Raw genomic sequence first — 24,519 nt, forward strand, 5'->3', positions numbered from 1 at the left:
AATCTATCAACCCTTTGTCAGTCCATCCAGGTCAAAGGTCACTGTGACATGGCAGAGGAACAGCACCATACAGGATGCAGTATTTCTAGTTGAATGTTAAAAAGATAGTACCTGAGACTAAATTTACTCCTGCGAGTCAGAAGAAAGAGAAAGTGAAGAATCTGGAGTTCATCAAATGCTCGCCTCTATTTATAACGTTCCTCGCTGTTCTGCTATTGTTCTGCTATTTATAACATCATCCAGGAGCTTGTAGTGGAGCCTGATGGAGGAAGTCCACCTTGGCTCCGTCCACTGAGAGACAGACAGGCAGGAAATTGGTGAGACAGCCAGAGAGAAAACCAGGAAAGACCTGAGCAGAGCTCTGAGTTGACAAGGGACACCATAGAGAACACTGGGAACGCTTGAGTTGTCTGCGCTGTTGAAGAAGAAGAAGAAGAAGAAGAAGAAGAATTTAGGTGAAAATAATCCCAAATCTCGCCACGGATTTTCAAAGCAAAGCAGGATTATGGTGGTGTTGGTTCAACCTGTCGACCTGAAGGAGGAAAACAATGCTGAGATGTAAAGTTGATAGTTTTCTGTTCTGTCTGCTGTTGACGTGGTTGCTGCAGCTCCCGGTAAGTCTCTCTCTCTCTCTCTCTCTCTCTCTCTCTCTCTCTCTCTCTCTCTCTCTCTCACTCACACACACACACACACACACACACACACACAAAGCTTGTGTCATTTAGCTAACAGACAAGCTAATGTCAACATGTCAGGTAGGATTTCAGGTGAACTTCTAGCTGGAGTATTCAATCTAGTATGAGTCCATCTCTGCTTGTCTGGACCTGCATGTCCTGTAGATGCGTTTGCAGCATGAACTGTACCATATTGAGTAGTGTGTGTGGATACATGTACACATGTACATACACACCTGAATTATATATATAGATATGCAGATAGATAGATACACATTCCCGGCCCGGTGGAGCAGTGGTCCTCACCGTGGCCCCCCAGCAAGAAGGTTGTGGGTGGAGCAGAGGTCCTCCCTGTGGCCCCCCATCAAGAAGGTTGTGGGTGGAGCCCCGGCTGCAGCACGGGGTCTTTCTGGGTGAGTCTCCATGTTCTCCCTGTTCCTGCTGGGTTCTCTCTGGTACTCCAGCTTCCTCCACAGTCCAAAGACATCAAGAGGGACCAGGTTAATCCAGACTCTAAATTGACCGTAGGCGTGGCTGGGAGAGCCAATGGTTGTCTGTCTCTATGTGTTGGCCCTGCCATGGACTGGGGACCCGTCTCATTTATTGAATTTGACCGATACCAATGATGTTGTTTTTTCACTGGACTTTTGATTTGTGAACTTGATTAGTTTTTCAATATTTGGATGTAAAGATGTTTTAATGACAAAAAACATGAGACTTGAAATATCATTTCTATTGTTGTAAAAAACAAGTACATGGAATATTGTGGTACCCCTTTTAAATCTTGGTCACTTGCTGCTAGTCTGTTTATTGCTGGTTGTTTTACAGCCTATCTGGCTGTACTGGGTATACTGGGTACTGGGTACTGGGTCAGGGTTAGAGTCAGATGATTCTGTGGTGTTGGAAGGCCAGATGTTGGGACTGAAAACTGATAAAATTGTGCTCAATGGTGTGGTGAAGTCCAGAGGTTTGTTGTGAGAGGGTAGAGAGGGTGGCAATGGTATCAGCTGTGGTTGTGATGGGTGGTGTGTGTGTGTGTGTGTGTGTGTGGAGGGTTTGAGCCGTCTTGGGATCAGGGTTAGGGCTGGGATAGGACAGAGGGAGAGTATTGGGGTTGGGTTTAGGATGGGGGGGGGGGGTTAGAATGTGGTTGGGGTTATGGGTCTGATTAAAAGTCGACTGATCTGAACGAGCGTGGTGGTGTGGGGAAGGAAGCTGCCCTCCCACTAGGGGCCAGGGTGGAGTCCCAGGGCAGAGTGAAGAAGAGGGTCCTCTGGCTTGTGGTCTGGGTTATAGTTTGAGTGTCAGGTTTACAGTCGGTTCCTTTTATTTTATTTAATATTATTTTCAAATGGAGAGTTTACAGTCCGTTTTCACGCCAACATTCTCTGTTTATCTCCATCGCTCTGGCGTATTTCATTTTTTAATGCCAATGTTAATGCAACTGTAAATGTTTTTTCAAAAACATTTAAAATTTTCACGTAATTTTTATGCTAGCATTCCTTTTTAGTTTCATTAATGTCATATGCTAATGCACCATTACTTTTTGAACCCCAATGTTATCTTTTAATCCCGCTAACAACTGGCATGAAACTGTATCACTTTTGCAGCGTGACCTCACCAAGGCCACGCCCCTGCAGTCTGACGCACCATTGACCCAAGTGACATCACTTGGGTCAGGACATCATATTGAAATGTTCTTGTGTGTCAGTGGATCTTTGGGTGTTTTGGGTGTCCTAATCCCCTCCTGATGTGTCTCTCAGGACGCAGGCAGATCAGCGCCCACGGAGCTGCCCCTGGTTCCATGTAGCATCTCTGTGTCTGAGCCGGTGTCCAGCCTGGACTCCTTGTCTCTCACAGTTAGGACCCCTGGACAGAACTGCTCCTTCATCGTGATGTCCTCGGACGCCGGTGCAGATGGCGCCCAGTGCCAGAAGAGAAGAGGAAGAGGAGATGACGAGCTAGAGACGAATGAGATAGCGCGAGTAGAGCTGAGAGAGGGGGATGAGCGGGAGTTTGTAGCTAACCTGGGAACCAACATGCAAGAGGGCAAGGATGGAGGGAACCAACACGGCGCCGGCATCTACACCTGCGTGTTGCATCAACTGGAGCCTGGCACCGCCTACCAGCTGCAGGTTGCATCCCAGAGCGACGAGGAGGCAGTGAACCTCACCCTGCACACCAGTAGGTCCCGCTGACCCCAGTGAGAAATACACCCATGAGGGGGCTCATGGGACTTGGTGTCCCACAGGCCACTGGCGAGGGACACTCATGACATGGCAGTATCAGATTATGGGATAAAAAAGAATCACGAGATTGGAATTAGGAAGTAAAACAATTTCAACTTGACATGTAAATCAAAATTATAAGTCAGAATTCTGAGATCATAAATTTGACATTATGAGACAAAGTCTGAAGTAGGACATAAATTCAAGTTATAGAATAAAAAACAGTTTGATTCAAAGGTAAATCACCAGAATCCTGAGATCTGAAGTCAGACGCACGAATCAAAACAGCGAAGTTATGAGCTAATAAGGGAAAATTATGAGATAAAAACTGAAATGAGATCAAACTGCAAAATTTAAAGGCAGATTCCAAACAAAAAGTGGAATGTGTGATTTAAGTTCATAATGATGACATAAAATTAGGAGATATACAGTTAAAATTATGGGATGAAAAAAATCATGATTAGAGTTAAAGAGGGGAAATTCCGAGATTAAACATGATAAAATGAAAGAGCGGAAACTCGGTGAACGTCTCCACAACAGACGAACTGGTCGTCGGTTTGTTGATGTACGAACGAGGACGGTCAGGGCAGGTGGAGGCAGCAGCGCTGGCGTGTCTGGGGCTCAGGAGCGAGACGGCCTCTGATGAAGTGAAATCCTGCTCTTCCCGGTCCCCTCGTGTCCATCGCTCTGACCTCGCACCGTTTGAAGCGACCTCGTTGTCGTGTGGAGTTGAAGTTCCTGAACATTCTGACGCTTCCTGTCTGTGGCACCGTGATTAGCTGCAGGAACTGAGGCCCTGCTGACCGGCGCCGATAGAGCAGTAAAAGTGTGTGTGTGTGTGTGTGTGTGTGTGTGTGTGTGTGTGTGTGTGTGTGTGTGTGTGTGTGTGTGTGCGTGTGTGTGTGTGCGTGCGTATGTTGGAGGGCATCCAGAACAGAAGTTAGACCTCAGTGTTTATTTCCATGGTGTGCGGAGCACCCCGTTCAGCCGTTTCCTGCCTCCATTGTTTCTTTGTTCTGTGGGAGCGCTGGGAAAGGGCGTGGGCCGCGTGTGAGCTCCAGATACCAGCGTCTCGTTAGGACTCAAGGGTGTTTACACACAGACACTTTGTTGAGACCACGTAGGTTTATCCCCTCTGTGTGGACAAGCAGGGGATCAGGAGTTTCAGGGGAGGCTTTGGGGTCAGGAGACGGTCCGAGTGAGTCTTCTGGAATAAATGAAGGTCACTTCAAGACCGCTGCAGATGAACTCAGGGACAGACAGTACCTAAACAGTACCTGGACAATACTTAGACAGTACCTGGACAATACTTAGACAGTACCTGGACAATACTTGGACAGTACCTGGACAATACTTAGACAGTACCTAAACAGTACCTGGACAATACTTAGACAGTACCTGGACAGTTCTTAGACAGTACTAAGACAGTACTACCTGCGTTGCGGTAAGCGTGTGACCTCACTTCCTGATTGTACATTGTTGAAAGTAGTGCTTTGCTTGCTGTGCTAGCTAAAGTGTGATCATCCCTGCTAATTCCTTATTCGTTGACTAATTACCTTCCCAAACTACATGCCTATTCGCTTTAGTTGGCCTAAGTTTAAAGACTTCAAAGACAGCCTTTCTTTCTGTAAACTCTCCACTCTAAGCTAGCGATGGCTTCCCCCTCGCTCTCCTCTCCTGCTCAGTGGGCCACTGTTCAGTTCCTCCTCAGCCTCCTCTAGTGGTCCTGGTAAGTGCGTTAAATGTAGTTTGTTTGTAGCGTTGGAGGCGAGGCTTAGCGAGGTTGAATTGGACCTGCGGCGGCTCCGCACCGATGGAGCCTATCAATTAGCCGCTAGAGCTAGCCAGTCCCGTTAGCTGGTGCGGACCGTCTTAGCTTCGCCCCGACGGGCGCTCCTCCGGCAGCTCCCGAGCAGCCGGGAAACCAGGGCGGCTGGGTGACTGTCCGAAGGAAGCGTAGTCCGTAAATACGGACGCAAGTAAACGTAAATACGATAAAATCATTATCCACGTCGGCGGTAATGACATCCGACTACGCCAGTCGGAGGTCACAAAATTAATATTGAGTCGGTGTGTACATTTGCGAAGACAATGTCGGACACCGTAGTGTCTGTGGACCGCTGCCTAACCGGACCAGCGACCACATGTTTAGCAGCATGTCATCGTTCAAGGTGGCGTTCAGCAAACCAAGTGGGCTTCATAGATAATTGGAAAACGTTCTGGGGGAGACCTGGTCTGATTAGGAGGGACGGCATCCATCCCACGTTGGACGGAGCTGCTCTCATTTCTAGAAATATGGTCCAGTTTATGATAGAACCAGAACCTTGACAACCCAGAGTTCAGACCAGGAAGCAGAGCTGCCGTTTTACACACTAATCTGCGTGTCCCCTAGGGGGCAGTTACCCACCCACAACCCCATAGAGTCTGTGTCTGTCCCCCACGTCAGTCTCTTCACTCCAGTTCTACTGTAGAGGAGTCAATCAGAAAAACCTCATCAAAGTTAAGTCAACCACTAAATTAACTCAACAGAAGATCAGAATTAGATGAGGACTTTTAAATATCAGTCCTCTGATGCTGAAAACTGAACCAGTGAATGAAGTGATACCTGACAGTTGTGTTGACCTGCTTGGTCTCACTGAAACCTGGCTGGTGATGATGAGGATGCTAGTCTGAATGAATCCACTCGTCCAGTCACAGGAACACTCACATTCCTCCAGGCTCTGGCCCAGGAGGTGGCGCTGCTGCCATTGTTGACACCAGTTTAGTAATAAATCCCAAACCAGAAGAAGTTTCCATTCATCTGAAAGCCTGATTCTCAGTTTGTCTCCTCCAGCCTGGAAACTCTCCAGCCTCTCTGATGACTGAGGACCGCCCTCCTGGTCCTGACTCTGGATACTGATCTGAATCCTCAGAGTTTCTATCAGTTTAGTTCTAAATCAGATCAAGTCATGATTGGAGGAGACTTCAGTATTCATGAGGATGTTGATAACCACAGTCTGGTACTGCATTTCTCTCTCTCCTAGACTCAACTGGTGTCCATCAGTCTGTCCATGAACCCCCTCACTGTCACAACCACACCTCCACCTCCTCCTAACATGTGGAACTGAAGCTGAACATCTGGTTGTGTTTCCACAGAACGCTTTTATCAGACCACCAATCAATCACTTTGGAATTTGGACTGATCAGCTACACTCCACTCAGGAAAACTGTAGTTTCCAGATGTTTGTCTGATCAGGCCACACCTGGATTTAAGGAAGTGGTTCCATTGGTGCTAAATTCAGTGTCATGTCCCACTGTAACAGAGGGCGCTGTTGTCCACCTTAGTCCCTCCCAAACTGATCATTTTATCCATAGAGCAGCAGCACTTTAGCAACAACTCTGGACTCTACTGGCCCACTAAAACAGAAAACTATGAATCCAAGGAAACAAGCACCTTGGTACGGTTCTGGAACCTGACAGCTTCAACAAGAAACCAGAAACTGGAGAGAAGATGGCGCTGCTCCAAACTGGAGGAGTCACATGGAGTCTGGCAAGATGGCCTTAGAACTTAGAAGAAAGCCCTTGGTAGAACCAGAGCAGCTGACTACTCAGCACTAACAGAGGAACACAAGAACAACCCAGGTTCCTCTTCAGTACTGGAGCCAGACTGACAGAGAGCCACAGCTCTACTGAACCAAGTAGTCCTGTTTCCCTGGGCAGCAAAGAGTTCATGGACTTCTTTAATGACAAAATTCTCCTGATTAGAGAGAAACTTCTTCTCCTGCTGCCATCAGCTGACAACATGGCCCCTAGAACCCAGAACCTTAGAGGCAGCTGGAGGACCAGACACACACTTGGATAGTTTTTCTCCCATCAGCCTTCATGAACCCAGTTTAATAATGTCCTCCTCTAAACCTCCACCTGTCTCCTAGACCCCATCCCAACTAAGCTGCTCCAAGACTCTCTCCCCTCATTAGCCCCTCCCTCTTAGATATGGTCAATGTGGCGCTGGTATCTGGTTCCGTCCCTCAGTCCTTTTAAGTAGCAGGAATTAAACCCTCCTCAAAAACAAGCCTGGATCCAGAAGTTCTACCAACTACAGACCAACATCACATCTTCCTTTTCTCTCCAAGGTTCTGGAGAAAGCAGCTGCTAAACATCTCTGTGACTTCTCCACAGCAACAGCTGATTGGAGGATTCAGTCAGGTTCCAGGTTCATCCTAGCACAGAAACAGAACTAGTCAAAGGTACCAGTGACCTCCTGCTGGTACCAGATGAGGGACTGGTCTCTGTGCTGGTCTGATTAGATCTCAGTGCAGCTTTGATACCATTGACCACCATATCCTTCTACAGAGACTGGAACCTGTCACTGGTATGAAAGGAACCACACTAAACTGGTTCAGGTCATATTTACTGGGTCATCTCAGTTGGTACCAGTTAATGATGGTTCCTCTGAGACCACTACAGTCAGTTCTGGTGTTCCACAAGGCTCTGTGCTTGGACCAGTCCTCTTCACCCTGTACCTGCTTCCTCTAGGTCACATGATCAGGAAACACTCCATTAATGTTCACTGCTATGCAGACGACACTCAGCTGAACTCATCAATGATCCACATGGAACAAACCAGCTGACTGAACTGGAGGCCTGTCTGAAGGACAGGAAAACTTGGAGGACCATCATTTCCTTTATTAAACTCTGATAAACTGAAGTTCTTGTGCTGGGCCCAAACACCTGAGGACCACCTGATCTGATGAGACAGGTACCCTGGATGGCACCACCCTGGCCCCCAGCACCACCATAAGGAACCTAGCAGTTCTCTTTGACCAGGACCCTTTAACTCCCACATTCAACAAATCTCCAGGACGCCTTCTTCCATCTACGTAACATCGCTAAGATCAGACACATCCTGGCTCAAGAAGATGCAGAAAAACTAGTCCCTGCTTTTGTCACTTCCAGGCTGGATTACTGCACCTCCCTCCTACCAGGCTGGACTAACAAGTCCCTAAAGACTCTCCAGCTGGTCCAGAACGCTGCTGCCCGCGTGTTGACTAGAACTGGTAGCAGAGACCAGGTCTCTCCTGGACTGCTTCTCTGCATGGCTCCCTGTCAGATTCAGAACAGAATTTAAAATTCTTCTTCTACCATCAAAGTCCTCAACAACCAGGCTCCTTCATCCCTGACAGAGCTCATAGTCCCCTATGATCCAGCAGGAACCCTTCGCTCCCAGGTTGCAGGGTTCCTGCTGGTTCCTAGAGTTCTAACAGTAGAATGGAACCAGAGCCTTCAGCTATCAGGCTCCCCTCCTGCCACCCGTAGCTCCACCTGATCACGTCCCCGACTGTCCATCAGTCTCTCTTCCTTTCTCTCTCTCTTTATCTCTGTCCCTCTCTTTCCTTCTGTCTCTCTGTCTTCCTCCATTATCTGTCTTTGTCTTTGACCCGCTCACCTGCTCTCTTTCCCCCCAACCGGTCAAAGCAGAAGGCCGTCCCCACTGATCCTGGGTCTGCTCCACCTTCCTGCCTGTTAAAAGGAAGGTTTTCGTCACCGCTGTTGCAGGATGTGCTTGCTGATGGAGAATTGTTGGATGTAAATGCATTGAAGGAGTGAGGTACTAGACCTGCTCTACCTGTAAAGTGTCATGAGATAACTTTTGTTGTGATTTGGCGCTGTATAAATAAAATTGACTTGACTTGACTTGACTACTAAGGCAGTACCTGGACAGTACTTAGACAGGAGCTGGACAGTGCTTAGACAGTCCCTGGACAGTACTTAGACAGTACCTGAACAGTACTTCGACAGTACCTTAACAGTACTAAGGCAGTACCTGGAGAGTACTTTGACAGTGCTTAGACAGTTCCGGGACAGTGCTCGGACAGTACCTGGACATTAGCTGGAAAGTTCCTGGACAGTGCTTGGACAGTACCTGGGCAGTTTCTGGACGGTGCTTAGACAGTATCTGGACAGTAGCTGGACAGTACCTGGACAGTTCCTGGACAGTAGCTGGACAGTTCTTAGACAGTACCTAGACAGTGCTTAGACAGGTCCTGGACAGTGCTTAGACATTTCCTGGACAGTGCTTAGACAGTTCATGGACATTAGCTGGAAAGTTCCTGGACAGTGCTTGGACAGTACCTGGGCAGTTTCTGGACGGTGCTTAGACAGTATCTGGACAGTAGCTGGACAGTACCTGGATAGTAGATAGACAGTACCTAGACAGTTCCTGGACAGTGCCTAGACAGTACCTGGACAGTGCTTAGACAATTCCTGGGCAGTGTTTAGACAGTACCTGGACAGTGCTTAGACAGTTCCTGGACAGTGCTTAGACAGTTCCTGGACAGTGCTTTGACAGTTCCTGGACAGTAGCTGGAAAGTGCTTGGACAGTTCCTGGACAGTAGCTGGACAGTGCTTGGACAGTTCATGGACAGTACCTGGACAGTTCCTGGACAGTGCTTAGACAGTTCCTGGACAGTGCTTAAACAGTTCCTGGACAGTGCTTAGACAGTGCCTGGACAGCAGCTGGACAGTGCTTAGACAATTCCTGGACAGTGTTTAGACAGTACCTGGACAGTTCCTGGACAGTGCTTAGACAGTTCCTGGACAGTGCTTTGACAGTTCCTGGAAAGTAGCTGGAAAGTGCTTCAACAGTTCCCGGACGGTGCTTAGACAGTTCCTGGACAGTGCTGAGACTGTACCTGGACAGTTCCTGGACAGTGCTTAGACAGTTCCTGGACAGTACCTGGGCAGTACTTCGACAGTGCTTAGGCAGTTCCTGGGCAGTGCTTGGACAGTTCCTGGACAGTACCTGGACAGTGCTTGGACAGTGCTTAGACAGTACCTGGACAGTGCCTATACAGTACCTGGACAATGCTTAGACAGGGCTTAGACAATTCCTGGACAGTGTTTAGACAGTACCTGGACAGTGCTTAGACAGTTCCTGGACAGTGCTTTGACAGTTCCTGGACAGTAGCTGGAAAGTGCTTCGACAATTCCTGGACAGTAGCTGGACAGTGCTTAGACAGTTCCTTGACAGTGCTTCGACAGTTCCTGGACAGTACTTCGACAGTGCTTAGGCAATTCCTGGACAGTGCTTGGACAGTTCCTGGACAGTACCGGGACAGTGCTTTGACAGTTCCTGGACAGTGCTTTGACAGTTCCTGGACAGTGACTGGACAGTGCTTAGACAGTTCCTGGACAGTAGCTGGACAGTGCTTAGACTGTACCTGGACAGTGCTTAGACAGTTCCTGGACAGTACCTGGACAGTTCCTGGACAGTGCTTAGACAGTTCCTGGACAGTGCTTAGACAGTTCCTGGACAGTAGCTGGACAGTAGCTGGACAGTGCTTAGACAGTTCATGGACAGTGCTTCGACAGTTCCTGGACAGTACTTCGACAGTGCTTAGGCAATTCCTGGACAGTGCTTGGACAGTTCCTGGACAGTACCGGGACAGTGCTTTGACAGTTCCTGGACAGTGCTTTGACAGTTCCTGGACAGTGACTGGACAGTGCTTAGACAGTTCCTGGACAGTCGCTGGACAGTGCTTGGACTGTACCTGGACAGTGCTTAGACAGTTCCTGGACAGTGCTTAGACAGTTCCTGGACAGTAGCTGGACAGTGCTTAGACAGTTCATGGACAGTGCTTAGACAGTTCCTGGACAGTTCTTAGACAGTTCCTGGACAGTGCTTAGACAGTACCTGGACAGTGCTTAGACAGTTCCTGGACAGTGCTTAGACAGTACCTGGACAGTTCCTGGACAGTGCTTCGACAGTTCCTAGACAGTGCTTAGACAGTACCTGGACAGTTCCTGGACAGTGCTTAGACAGTACCTGGACAGTGCTTAGACAGTACCTGGACAGTTCCTGGACAGTGCTTCGACAGTTCCTAGACAGTGCTTAGACAGTACCTGGACAGTTCCTGGACAGTGCTTAGACAGTACCTGGACAGTTCCTGGACAGTGCTTCGACAGTTCCTAGACAGTGCTTAGACAGTACCTGGACAGTTCCTGGACAGTGCTTAGACAGTACCTGGACAGTTCCTGGACAGTAGCTGGTAACTGGATTCCTTTAAAGTGAAGGTTGAGTAATATTAGCTTTGAGTAGCTAGGAAGGACTGTAGCCAATAGTGTCGTGTCCTGAATGAGTGTAATGCATTGGCGACATCACAGGCGATACGCTGAGTCCTCGCCATATGAGCTGGACAGCCTCCAGTTTGGGTACTAGCATCTGCTATCAATTGGAAATATTCCCTCCATTAAATATGATCCACTTCGTTTAACAATGACATAATAAAGTTTGTTTTTTTGTACAATTATCACGTAGGCTCCGCCCATGGAAATTCTCTTCTGACATGAGGTATTAGATCGGTGCTAATAAAGGATGGACACGATGATTGATAATTGATGAAGCATATGTCGGAGGCACACGCCATATTTTAAGCGAAGTGAAAACAATTTGTTTTTGACATAAGAATATAAAGAAGAAATCTTGAGATCCGCTGGAGTAACAATGACTGAGCAGCACTGCTGGCGACTACTGATGAACACACTCAGCCTGCTCAGAGGCATTACGGGAAACGTGCGCGTGCGCAAGTGCTGCTGCTGTTGACAAATGGTGTGTTTGTGTCTGTTGTGTCAGGGCCGTCAGCGGTGGTGGGCCTAGCGGTGAGCTCCAGGTCCTGCTGCAGCCTGGGCCTCTCCTGGCAGGCTGGCCCAGGAAGGACACAGAGCTTCAGGCTGCAGCTGTGGGAGCATCCTGGCAGTCCTGATGAGTCAGGTATGGCGGTCAGGGTAACTGTACAATGTTACCATGGTGACAGAGGCAGGCAGACTGAAGAGCAACAGGATGACTGAATGTCCCACACATACAGATGGAGGGAATTTGAGTGGGAAGATTAATGAAAGTAAAGAAAGGAAGTAAAGTTTGAAGGAAAAGAAGGATTTCTGAAAGAAAGTCACCTACCAAAAACCATTGCCCTCATGAGGGCTTTTACTGATGATATTTGGGTACTTTTACTTTGATAGGGGGTTGGAGAACTTCTTCCTCTTCTTCTCCTCTGTCTGCAGGTCTGCTGATGAATGAGGCATTGGAGAGCACAGCAACACAGCACACACTGGTTAACTTGACACCAGGACGACGATACAACGTTACTATGGTGACGGAGGCCGGTGGCCTGCAGAACAGCAGTACAATTGAGGCTCAAACAGGTAAAGAGAGTGATGGGGGTGGGGGTGGAGGTGGGACAAAAATCAAAATCTCTCTATCTCTGTCTTCAGTTCCATCTGCTGTGTCCAACCTCACCGCCAAATACAACAACAGCACCAGCTTGTGGTTGTCATGGCAACTGCCCACAGGCGACGTGGATGCACTCTTTGTCAAACTCTCGTCCAATGACACGACCCTGTGGGAGTCCACGCTCCCTTTAAACACCACCCAGGCCACCATCGATCAGCTAACCCCGGGTTCAGCCTATCAAGTCACAGTGGTGTCCAGGAGCGGCGAGCTGACTAATCAATCAGGAATCACCGTCCACACAGGTGAGACAAAACTGTATACATTTGTGCATTGCATTTGTTTCTTTTCTTTTTTTAATCCTGTCCATTTCTGCTGTATAGCTCCAATGGCAGTGTCGCTCCTCGCCACGTCCCTCACCTCCCATGGTGGCATCCTCTTGTCCTGGTCACACCCTGCTGGTCACTGGGAGAGCTACAGGCTGTTCCTGTTCAATGGTTCCCAGCAGCTAGCTAGTGTCCCTCTACACAGGGAGGCCGTGAACTTCACTTTCCCTGGGACGGGACTAGTTCCTGGGAGGTTGTACAGAGCCACACTGAGAGTGGAGAGTGGAGGACTGACAGCTGACTGCAGCTGGCAGGTGTCAACAGGTGAGTAGTAATAATACTGCTGTAAAAACACAATACTGCAGGAATATGTGGCAGGGACTTCAGGAAATAATAACGGGATTATAGAAATGATTTTGCCCAAAAGGAAACTTTTCAGGATTTGTGCTGAAAATTTTGATGTTAAAAACCAGGTGAGGCCTGTTCACTCAGACCCTGGTCCCCTCTCTGCAGCTCCTGCCCCGGTGGTGGACCTCCACATACGACACTCAGATGAGACCTCACTTAGCGTCATGTGGAGCCACGCCCCCTCTGGGTCACGTGACAGCTACTTCCTGAGTATCCGCCATGGTAGGCACTCAGTCCACTGCTGTAGCAACTTCTCTCATGTTTCTCTCTGTCATAAATCAATATGCCTGCATCTTATAGATAATGTTACCATGGATACCAGGGAGGTGGAGCCAAACATGAGGGAGTGCACATTCAATGTTCTCATACCTGGGAGACAGTATACGATCACTGTGACAACCAAGAGCGGGAAGCTAAGCACGTCTGTGTCCTTGGACGGGAGGACAGGTGTGTATCTGGGAGCAAAGACTGATGAAAAAATATTTGTATTGATTGAAAGTAAAAATGTGATGTGACATTAAAAAAACCCAACTTCAATCTGTTTTTGTTAACATTCTCATTTGAGGCCAATTTGTGTTTAACAAAGGACTTCATTGCTACACTAAAACTAAAGAGAGCTGAAATACATGAAAGAGTGAACAGAGGAAAGCTGTATTTTATTCAATCAAAATTAGACTTAAAATGAGCTCAGTTATTTTTTTTTTTAAATGAAAAGCAGTGGTGGAATGTAGAAGTTGAAAATAGAGGCATTAAAGTAGTGAAAAATGCGTTGTTACTATAGTTGAGTGTTGGGGCCCAAAACCTGCCGATCGATGTTTTGCTGAAATAAATGCTATGATTGCACCATTAATAGTAGCCAAAGCTGTAAAAACACCAGATATAGAATTTTCAACTTCTATGAAGGCTTGTGAACGCCTCATGGCACGAATATTAAGTCAGTAAGAAGTATCTCCAATACAATCCGAATGCATTTTTCCAAGATTGCTAACACTAATGGGCATGTGCAAAAATGTGCCAGGAGCAAAAAAGTCATCCCAAAACTGTTTGGTGTTCAGGGTTAGTTTGTTACTCAGAGATATCACCAGCATAGAGTATTGCAGTATCAGAGGAAAGTAATTACAGGCTTAGCCTTCAGCTTGGGGGAAGCGAACAATTACAGAATTTGGACATGAAAACTTATTAACTTTTTTTAAATTTTTTTTAAACTTAATAACATTGAATGTGAATCATAATCTCAATGTGTACACTTTGAAAGTCTATAGATTTAATTTTTATTTTGTTGGTGAACTGGACTCAAATACATTTGAGAAGTTCCAGCTTATGATGTCATAAACTCCAGTATGAGAACTTTACCCTTAAGTCACTCTGTAACAACGTGAATCTTTCTCAGAAAACACTGAACCGTCTGCACGAAGCACTTTATGTTCCTCAGTGTCCTCCCGTGCATATACAGCAGTACTTTACACTCAGTACTTGTGTGTTGCAGTACCAATGGCGATAGAGAGGATCAACCTCCACAGCTCTGCAGTTGACAGCCTGCAGGTATCTTGGGAGAAGCCCCCAGGAGAAGTGGACTCCTACAGAGTGACGCTGCTGCAGGACGGGTGTGTCTCTGCTCCTAAACACACGTCACTTTCATCTCTGTGATGCGGGATCAGTCACGGGTTATATCTCTCCCCTGGTCTTTTATGATTCAAACGTTGCATCACAAACTCTGAGATCATATTGCACCACCAACATTTAAATCTTTACACAAAAATGTTCAACGTTTTCAAGAAAATGTTTGGTGGGCTGTTTTATTCTACAGAGTTGTGGTTCAGAACCACAGTGTTCCAGCTGGTTCGTCTTCCATGCTGCTTGCTGGTTTGATGCCCGGTGCCCTTTACTGCCTGCAGGCTAACACTGTCAGTGGAGGGGTTCAGTCTAGAAGCACCAGACTGGAGGGACGAACCGGTGAGTGGCTTCAACTTCAGGTCCTGTTAATCATCATCAGAGCTCTTTTTCTGTACTATCTTAAACTAAATAAAGGATGTGATTTTTAACTTTAGCAACTATATGACATGCAACCTAGCCAAACACATGTACACCAGTTCAAACTGCTTAACTCCATGTCAATAAGGTAAAACCAGCTTTCTGAATTCATAATAGTTTCAACTAGCTGACAGGATATAAACCAGCTCAGACTGTCTTAACTGGATATAAGCTAGTTAAAATGAGCTTATTGAATATAAACCAGTTCAAAACAGTTAAATAGATATAAACTAGTTCAATCCAGCTAAATAGATATAAACTTGTTCAAACCAGCTAAATAGATATAAAGTAGTTCAAACCAGCTAAATAAATATAAACTTGCTCAAACCAGCTAAAAAGATATAAACTAGTTCAAACCAGCTAAATCGATATAAATTGTTAAACTGGCCGAATAGATATAAACTACTTCAAAACAGCTAAATAGATATAAACTAGTTCAAACCAGGTAAATAGATATGAACTAGTTAAAACTGTCCGTTTTGATATAGACTAGTTCAAACCAGCTAAATAGATATAAACTAGTTCAAACCAGCTAAATAGATATAAACTAGTTCAAAACAGATAAATAGATATAAACTTGTTCAAACCAGCTAAATAGATATAAACTTGTTCAAACTGGCCAAATAGATATAAACTAGTTCAAAAAAGCTAAATAGATATAAACTAGTTCAAACCAGGTAAATAGATATAAACTAGTTAAAACTGTCCGTTTCGATATAGACGAGTTCAAACCAGCTAAATAGATATAAACTTGTTCAAACTGGCCGAATAGATATCAACTAGTTCAATCCAGCTAAATAGATGTAAACTAGTTCAAACCAGCTAAAAAGATATAGACTAGTTCAAACAGCTAAATAGATATAAACTTGTTCAAACTGGCCAAATAGATATAAACTAGTTCAAAAAAGCTAAATAGATATAAACTAGTTCAAACCAGGTAAATAGATATAAACTAGTGAAAACTGTCCGTTTCGATATAGACGAATTCAAACCAGCTAAATAGATATAAACTTGTTCAAACTGGCCGAATAGATATCAACTAGTTCAATCCAGCTAAATAGATGTAAACTAGTTCAAACCAGCTAAATAGATATAGACTAGTTCAAACAGCTAAATAGATATAAACTTGTTCAAACTGGCCGAATAGATATCAACTAGTTCCAACCACCTTAACAGATATAAAGTTGTTCAAACTGGCCGAATAGATATAAACTTGTTCAAACCAGCTTAATAGATATAAACTTGTTCAAACCGGCTAAATAGAGATAAACTAGTTAAAACCAGCTTAATAGACATAAACTAGTTCAAACTGGCTGAATAGATAAAAACTAGTTCAAACCAGCTAAATAGATATAAACTAGTTCAAACTGGCCGAATACATAAAAACTAGTTCAAACCAGCTAAATAGATATAAACATGTTCAAACTGGCCAAATAGATATAAACTAGTTCAAAATAGATATAAACTAGTTAAAACTGTCCGTTTCGATATAGACGAATTCAAACCAGCTAAATAGATATAAACTTGTTCAAACTGGCCGAATAGATATCAACTAGTTCAATCCAGCTAAATAGATGTAAACTAGTTCAAACCAGCTAAATAGATATAGACTAGTTCAAACAGCTAAATAGATATAAACTTGTTCAAACTGGCCGAATAGATATCAACTAGTTCCAACCACCTTAACAGATATAAAGTTGTTCAAACTGGCCGAATAGATATAAACTTGTTCAAACCAGCTTAATAGATATAAACTTGTTCAAACCGGCTAAATAGAGATAAACTAGTTAAAACCAGCTTAATAGATATAAACTAGTTCAAACTGGCTGAATAGATAAAAACTAGTTCAAACCAGCTAAATAGATATAAACTAGTTCAAACTGGCCGAATACATAAAAACTAGTTCAAACCAGCTAAATAGATATAAACTTGTTCAAACTGGCCGAATAGATATAAACTAGTTCAAACTGGCCGAATACATAAAAACTAGTTCAAACCAGCTAAATAGATATAAACTTGTTCAAACCAGCTAAATAGATACAAACTAGTTCAAACCAGCTAAATAGATATCAACTAGTTCCAAACAGCTTAATAGAAAAACTTGTTCAAACTGGCCGAATAGATATAAACTTGTTCAAACTGGCCGAATAGATATAAATTAGTTTGAACTGGCCGAATAGATCTAAACTAGTTCCAACCAGCTAAATAGATATAAACTTGTTCAAACCAGCTAAATATATATAAACAAGTTCAAACCAGCTAAATAGATATAAACTTGTTCAAACTGGCCGAATAGATATAAACTAGTTCAAAACAGCTGAATAGATATAAACTAGTTCAAACCAGGTAAATAGATATAAACTAGTTAAAACTGTCCGTTTAGATATAGACTAGTTCAAGCCAGGTAAATAGATATAAACTTGTTCAAACTTGCCGAATAGATATCAACTAGTTCCAAACTGGCCGAATAGACATAAACTAGTTCCAGCCAGCTTAATAGATATAAACTTGTTCAAACCTGCTTAATAGATATAAACTTGTTCAAACTGGCCGAATACATATCAACTAGTTCCAACCAGCTTAAGAGATATAAACTTGTTCAAACTGGCCGAATAGATATCAGTTAGTTCCAACCAGCTTAATAGATATAGACTAGTTCAAACCAGCTAAATAGATATAAACTAGTTCAAACTGGCTGAATAGATATGAACCAGTTCCAACCAGCTAAATAGATATAAACTTGGTCAAACCAGCTAAATAGATATAAACTAGTTAAAACTGTCTGTTTCAATATAGACTAGTTCAGACCAGCTTAATAGATATAAACTAGTTCAAACTGGCTGAATAGATAAAAACTAGTTCAAACCAGCTAAATAGATATAAACTAGTTCAAACTGGCCGAATACATAAAAACTAGTTCAAACCAGCTAAATAGATACAAAGTAGTTCAAACCAGCTAAATAGATATAAACTTGTTCAAACTGGCCGAATAGATATAAACTAGTTCAAACTGGCCGAATACATAAAAACTAGTTCAAACCAGCTAAATAGATATAAACTTGTTCAAACTGGCCGAATAGATATAAACTAGTTCAAACTGGCCGAATACATAAAAACTAGTTCAAACCAGCTAAATAGATATAAACTTGTTCAAACCAGCTAAATAGATACAAACTAGTTCAAACCAGCTAAATAGATATCAACTAGTTCCAAACAGCTTAATAGAAAAACTTGTTCAAACTGGCCGAATAGATATAAACTTGTTCAAACTGGCCAAATAGATATAAACTTGTTCAAACTGGCCGAATAGATATAAATTAGTTTGAACTGGCCGAATAGATCTAAACTAGTTCCAACCAGCTAAATAGATATAAACTTGTTCAAACCAGCTAAATATATATAAACAAGTTCAAACCAGCTAAATAGATATAAACTTGTTCAAACTGGCCGAATAGATATAAACTAGTTCAAAACAGCTGAATAGATATAAACTAGTTCAAACCAGGTAAATAGATATAAACTAGTTAAAACTGTCCGTTTAGATATAGACTAGTTCAAGCCAGGTAAATAGATATAAACTTGTTCAAACTTGCCGAATAGATATCAACTAGTTCCAAACTGGCCGAATAGACATAAACTAGTTCCAGCCAGCTTAATAGATATAAACTTGTTCAAACCTGCTTAATAGATATAAACTTGTTCAAACTGGCCGAATACATATCAACTAGTTCCAACCAGCTTAAGAGATATAAACTTGTTCAAACTGGCCGAATAGATATCAGTTAGTTCCAACCAGCTTAATAGATATAGACTAGTTCAAACCAGCTAAATAGATATAAACTAGTTCAAACTGGCTGAATAGATATGAACCAGTTCCAACCAGCTAAATAGATATAAACTTGGTCAAACCAGCTAAATAGATATAAACTAGTTAAAACTGTCTGTTTCAATATAGACTAGTTCAGACCAGCTTCATAGATATAAACTAGTTCAAACTGGCTGAATAGATAAAAACTAGTTCAAACCAGCTAAATAGATATAAACTAGTTCAAACTGGCCGAATACATAAAAACTAGTTCAAACCAGCTAAATAGATACAAAGTAGTTCAAACCAGCTAAATAGATATAAACTTGTTCAAACTGGCCGAATAGATATAAACTAGTTCAAACTGGCCGAATACATAAAAACTAGTTCAAACCAGCTAAATAGATATAAACTTGTTCAAACCAGCTAAATAGATACAAACTAGTTCAAACCAGCTAAATAGATATCAACTAGTTCCAAACAGCTTAATAGAAAAACTTGTTCAAACTGGCCGAATAGATATAAACTTGTTCAAACTGGCCGAATAGATATAAATTAGTTTGAACTGGCCGAATAGATCTAAACTAGTTCCAACCAGCTAAATAGATATAAACTTGTTCAAACCAGCTAAATAGATATAAACAAGTTCAAACCAGCTAAATAGATATAAACTTGTTCAAACTGGCCGAATAGATATAAACTAGTTCAAAACAGCTGAATAGATATAAACTAGTTCAAACCAGGTAAATAGATATAAACTAGTTAAAACTGTCCGTTTAGATATAGACTAGTTCAAGCCAGGTAAATAGATATAAACTTGTTCAAACTTGCCGAATAGATATCAACTAGTTCCAAACTGGCCGAATAGACATAAACTAGTTCCAGCCAGCTTAATAGATATAAACTTGTTCAAACCTGCTTAATAGATATAAACTTGTTCAAACTGGCCGAATACATATCAACTAGTTCCAACCAGCTTAAGAGATATAAACTTGTTCAAACTGGCCGAATAGATATCAGTTAGTTCCAACCAGCTTAATAGATATAGACTAGTTCAAACCAGCTAAATAGATATAAACTAGTTCAAACTGGCTGAATAGATATGAACCAGTTCCAACCAGCTAAATAGATATAAACTTGGTCAAACCAGCTAAATAGATATAAACTAGTTAAAACTGTCCGTTTCGATATAGACTAGTTCAGACCAGCTAAATAGATATAAACTTGTTCAAACTGGCCGAATAGATATCACCTAGTTCCAAACAGCTTAATAGAAAAACTTGTTCAAACTGGCCGAATTGATATAAACTAGTTCAATCCAGCTAAATAGATATAAACTAGATAAAAACCAGCTAAATAGATATAGACTAGTTCAAACCAGCTAAGTAAATACAAACGTGTTCAAACTGGCCGAATAGATATGTAACTAGTTCCATCCAGCTTTAAAGATATAAAGTTGTTCAAACTGGCAGAATAGATATAAACTTGTTCAAACCAGCTTAATAGATATAAACTTGTTCAAACCGGCTAAATAGATATAAAGATATAAACTAGTTCAAACTGGCCGAATAGATATGAACCAGTTCCAACCAGCTAAATAGATATAAACTTGTTCAAATTGGCAGAATAAATGAAAACTAGTTCAAATCAGCTAAAAAGATATAAACTAGTTCAAACCAGCTAAATAGATATAAACTCATTCAAACCAGCTACATAGATATACACTTGTTTAAACTGGCCGAATAGATATGAAACTAGTTCCATCCAGCTTTATAGATATAAAGTTGTTCAAACTGGCCGAATAGATATAAACTTGTTCAAACCAGCTTAATGGATATAAACTTGTTCAAACCGGCTCAATAGAGATAAACTAGTTAAAACAAGCTTAATAGATATAAACTTGTTCAAACTGGCCGAATAGACAGAAACTAGTTCCGACCAGCTAAATAGATATAAACTACTTCAAACCAGCTAAATTGATATAAACTAGTTCAAGCCAGCTAAATAGATATAAACTAGTTCAAACTGTCCGAATAGATATAAACTAGTTAAAACCAGCTAAATAGATATTAACTAGTTTAAACTGGCCCAATAGATATAAACTAGTTAAAACCAGCTAAATAGATATAAAGTAGTTCAAAATAGCGGAATAGATATAAACTTGTTCAAACCAGCTAAATAGATTTACACTAGTTCAAACCAGCTAAATAGATATTAACTAGTTCAAACTGGCCGAATACATACAAAATCGTTCAAACCAGCTTAATAGATATAAAGTAGTTCAAAATAGCGGAATAGATATAAACTTGTTCAAACCAGCTAAATAGATATAAAGTAGTTCAAAATAGCGGAATAGATATAAACTTGTTCAAACTGGCCGAAGAGACATAAACTAGTTCAAACCAGCTAAATAGATATAAAGTCGTTCAAAATAGCGGAATAGATATGAACTTGTTCAAACCAGCTAAATAGATATAAACTACTTCAAACCTGCCGAATAGATTTAAACTAGTTCAAACCGGCTAAATAGACATTAACTGGTTCAAACTGGCCGAATAGATATAAACTAGTTCAAACTGGCCGAATACATAAAAACTAGTTCAACCCAGCTAAATAGATATAAACTCGTTCAAAACAGCTATATAGATATAAACTAGTTAAAACCAGCTAAATAGATATAAACTTGTTCAAACCAGCTAAATAGATATAAACTCATTCAAACCAGCTAAATAGATATAAACTAGTTCCAACCAGCTGAATAGATATAAACTTGTTCAAACTGGCCGAATAGATATAAACTAGTTCCAACCAGCTAAAAAGATTTAAACTTTTTCAAACTGGCCAAACAGAAATAATCTAGTTCAAACCAGCTACATAGATATAAACTAGTTCAAACCAGCTAAATAGATATAAACTAGTTCAAACCAGCTAAATAGATATAAACTAGTTCAAACTGGCCGAATAGATACAAAATAGTTCAAACCGGCTAAATAGTTATTAACTAGTTCAAACTGTCCGAATAGATATAAACTAGTTCAAACCAGCTAAATAGATATAAACTCGTTCAAAGTAGCTACATAGATATAAACTAGTTAGAACCAGCTGAATAGATATAAAGTAGTTCAAAATAGCTTAATAGATATAAACTTGTTCAAACTGGCCGAATAGATATAAACTAGTTCAATCTGGCCGAATAGATATGAACTAGTTCCAACCAGCTAAATAGATATAAACTTGTTCAAACTGGCCGAATAGATATAAACTAGTTCAAACTTACCAAATAGATATGAACTAGTTCCAACCAGCTAAATAGATACAAACTTGTTCAAACTGGCCAAATATATATAAACTAGTTCAAACTGGCCGAATAGATATAAACTAGTTCCAACCAGCTAAATAGATATAAACTTGTTCAAACCAGCTAAATAGATATAAACTCGTTCAAAGTAGCTACATAGATATAAACTTGTTCAAACCAGCTAAATAGATATAAACTTGTTCAAACCAGCTAAATAGATATTAACTAGTTTAAACTGGCCGAAAAGATATAAACTAGTTAAAACCAGCTGAATAGATATAAAGTAGTTCAAAATAGCGGAATAGATATAAACTTGTTCAAACCAGCTAAATAGATTTAAACTAGTTCAAACCAGCTAAATAGATATGAACTTGTTCAAACTGGCCGAATAGATATAAACTAGTTCAATCTGGCCGAATAGATATGAACTAGTTCCAACCAGCTAAATGGATATGAACTTGTTCCAACCAGCTAAATAGATATAAACTTGTTCAAACTGGCCGAATAGATATAAACTAGTTCAATCTGGCCGAATAGATATGAACTAGTTCCAACCAGCTAAATAGATATAAACTTGTTCAAACTGGCCGAATAGATATAAACTAGTTCAAACTTACCAAATAGATATGAACTAGTTCCAACCAGCTAAATAGATACAAACTTGTTCAAACTGGCCAAATATATATAAACTAGTTCAAACTGGCCGAATAGATATAAACTAGTTCCAACCAGCTAAATAGATATAAACTTGTTCAAACCAGCTAAATAGATATAAACTCGTTCAAAGTAGCTACATAGATATAAACTTGTTCAAACCAGCTAAATAGATATAAACTTGTTCAAACCAGCTAAATAGATATTAACTAGTTTAAACTGGCCGAAAAGATATAAACTAGTTAAAACCAGCTGAATAGATATAAAGTAGTTCAAAATAGCGGAATAGATATAAACTTGTTCAAACCAGCTAAATAGATTTAAACTAGTTCAAACCAGCTAAATAGATATGAACTTGTTCAAACTGGCCGAATAGATATAAACTAGTTCAATCTGGCCGAATAGATATGAACTAGTTCAAACTGGCCGAATAGATATGAACTAGTTCCAACCAGCTAAATAGATATAAACTTGTTCAAACTGGCCGAATAGATATAAACTAGTTCAAACTGGCCGAATAGATATAAACTAGTTCCAACCAGCTAAATGGATATGAACTTGTTCAAACCAGCTAAATAGATATAAACTTGTTCAAACCGGCCGAATAGATATAAACGTGTTCAAACCAGCTAAATAGATATAAACTAGTTCCAACCAGCTTAATAGATATAAACTAGTTCAAACTGGCCGAATAGATAGAAACTAGTTCAAACCGGCTAAATAGATATAAACTAGTTCAAACTTGCGGAATAGATATAAACTAGTTCAAACCAGCTAAATAGATATAAAGTAGTTCAAAATAGCGGAATCGATATAAACTTGTTCAAACCAGCTAAATGGATATAAACTAGTTCAAACTGGCGGAATAGATAGAAACTAGTTCAAACCAGCTAAATGGATATAAACTAGTTCAAACTGGCCGAATGGATATAAACTAGTTCAAACCAGCTGACTAGATTTTAAGTAGTTCAAAATAGCGGAATCGATATAAACTAGTTCAAACCAGCTAAATAGATATAAACTTGTTCAAACTGGCCGAATAGATATGAACTAGTTCAAACTGGCCGAATAGATATAAACTAGTTCAAACCAGCTAAATAGATATTAACTAGTTTAAACTGGCCGAATAGATATAAACTAGTTAAAACCAGCTGAATAGATATAAAGTAGTTCAAAATAGCGGAATAGATATAAACTTGTTCAAACCAGCTAAATAGATATAAACTAGTTCAAACCAGCTAAATAGATATGAACTTGTTCAAACTGGCCGAACAGATATAAACTAGTTCAATCTGGCCGAATAGATATGAACTAGTTCCAACCAGCTAAATAGATATAAACTTGTTCAAACTGGCCGAATAGATATAAACTAGTTCAAACTGGCCGAATAGATATAAACTAGTTCCAACCAGCTAAATAGATATAAACTTGTTCAAACCAGCTAAATAGATATAAACTAGTTCAAACCAGCTAAATAGATATTAACTAGTTTAAACTGGCCGAAAAGATATAAACTAGTTAAAACCAGCTGAATAGATATAAAGTAGTTCAAAATAGCGGAATAGATATAAACTTGTTCAAACCAGCTAAATAGATATAAACTAGTTCCAACCAGCTAAATAGATATAAACTTGTTCAAACTGGCCGAATAGATATAAACTAGTTCAAACTGGCTGAATAGATATAAACTAGTTCCAACCAGCTAAATGGATATGAACTTGTTCAAACCAGCTAAATAGATATAAACTTGTTCAAACCGGCCGAATAGATATAAACTTGTTCAAACCAGCTAAATAGATATAAACTAGTTCCAACCAGCTTAATAGATATAAACTAGTTCAAACTGGCCGAATAGATAGAAACTAGTTCAAACCGGCTAAATAGATATA

General features: G+C 41.2%; 1 protein-coding gene across 1 annotated transcript in view; it reads left to right on the top strand.

Moving 5' to 3' along the window:
- Positions 1-343: 343 nt before the first annotated feature.
- ptprb (protein tyrosine phosphatase receptor type b) overlaps positions 344-24,519 on the top strand; it is a 44,523-nt gene continuing 20,347 nt past the window's right edge. Inside the window, exons 1-10 of the mRNA XM_086201446.1 lie at positions 344-614; positions 2,438-2,858; positions 11,515-11,652; positions 11,943-12,083; positions 12,153-12,413; positions 12,492-12,758; positions 12,948-13,064; positions 13,143-13,289; positions 14,329-14,446; positions 14,650-14,795. Coding sequence (XP_086057572.1) covers positions 549-614; positions 2,438-2,858; positions 11,515-11,652; positions 11,943-12,083; positions 12,153-12,413; positions 12,492-12,758; positions 12,948-13,064; positions 13,143-13,289; positions 14,329-14,446; positions 14,650-14,795 — 1,822 coding nt within the window. The 5' untranslated portion in view covers positions 344-548. The remainder of the gene's footprint in view (positions 615-2,437; positions 2,859-11,514; positions 11,653-11,942; positions 12,084-12,152; positions 12,414-12,491; positions 12,759-12,947; positions 13,065-13,142; positions 13,290-14,328; positions 14,447-14,649; positions 14,796-24,519) is intronic.

Source organism: Aulostomus chinensis, chromosome 4 (genome assembly GCF_037954235.1).
Source record: "Aulostomus chinensis isolate RoL2024-O1b breed Wild chromosome 4, RoL_Achi_v1.0, whole genome shotgun sequence".
Lineage (NCBI taxonomy): Eukaryota > Metazoa > Chordata > Actinopteri > Syngnathiformes > Aulostomidae > Aulostomus > Aulostomus chinensis.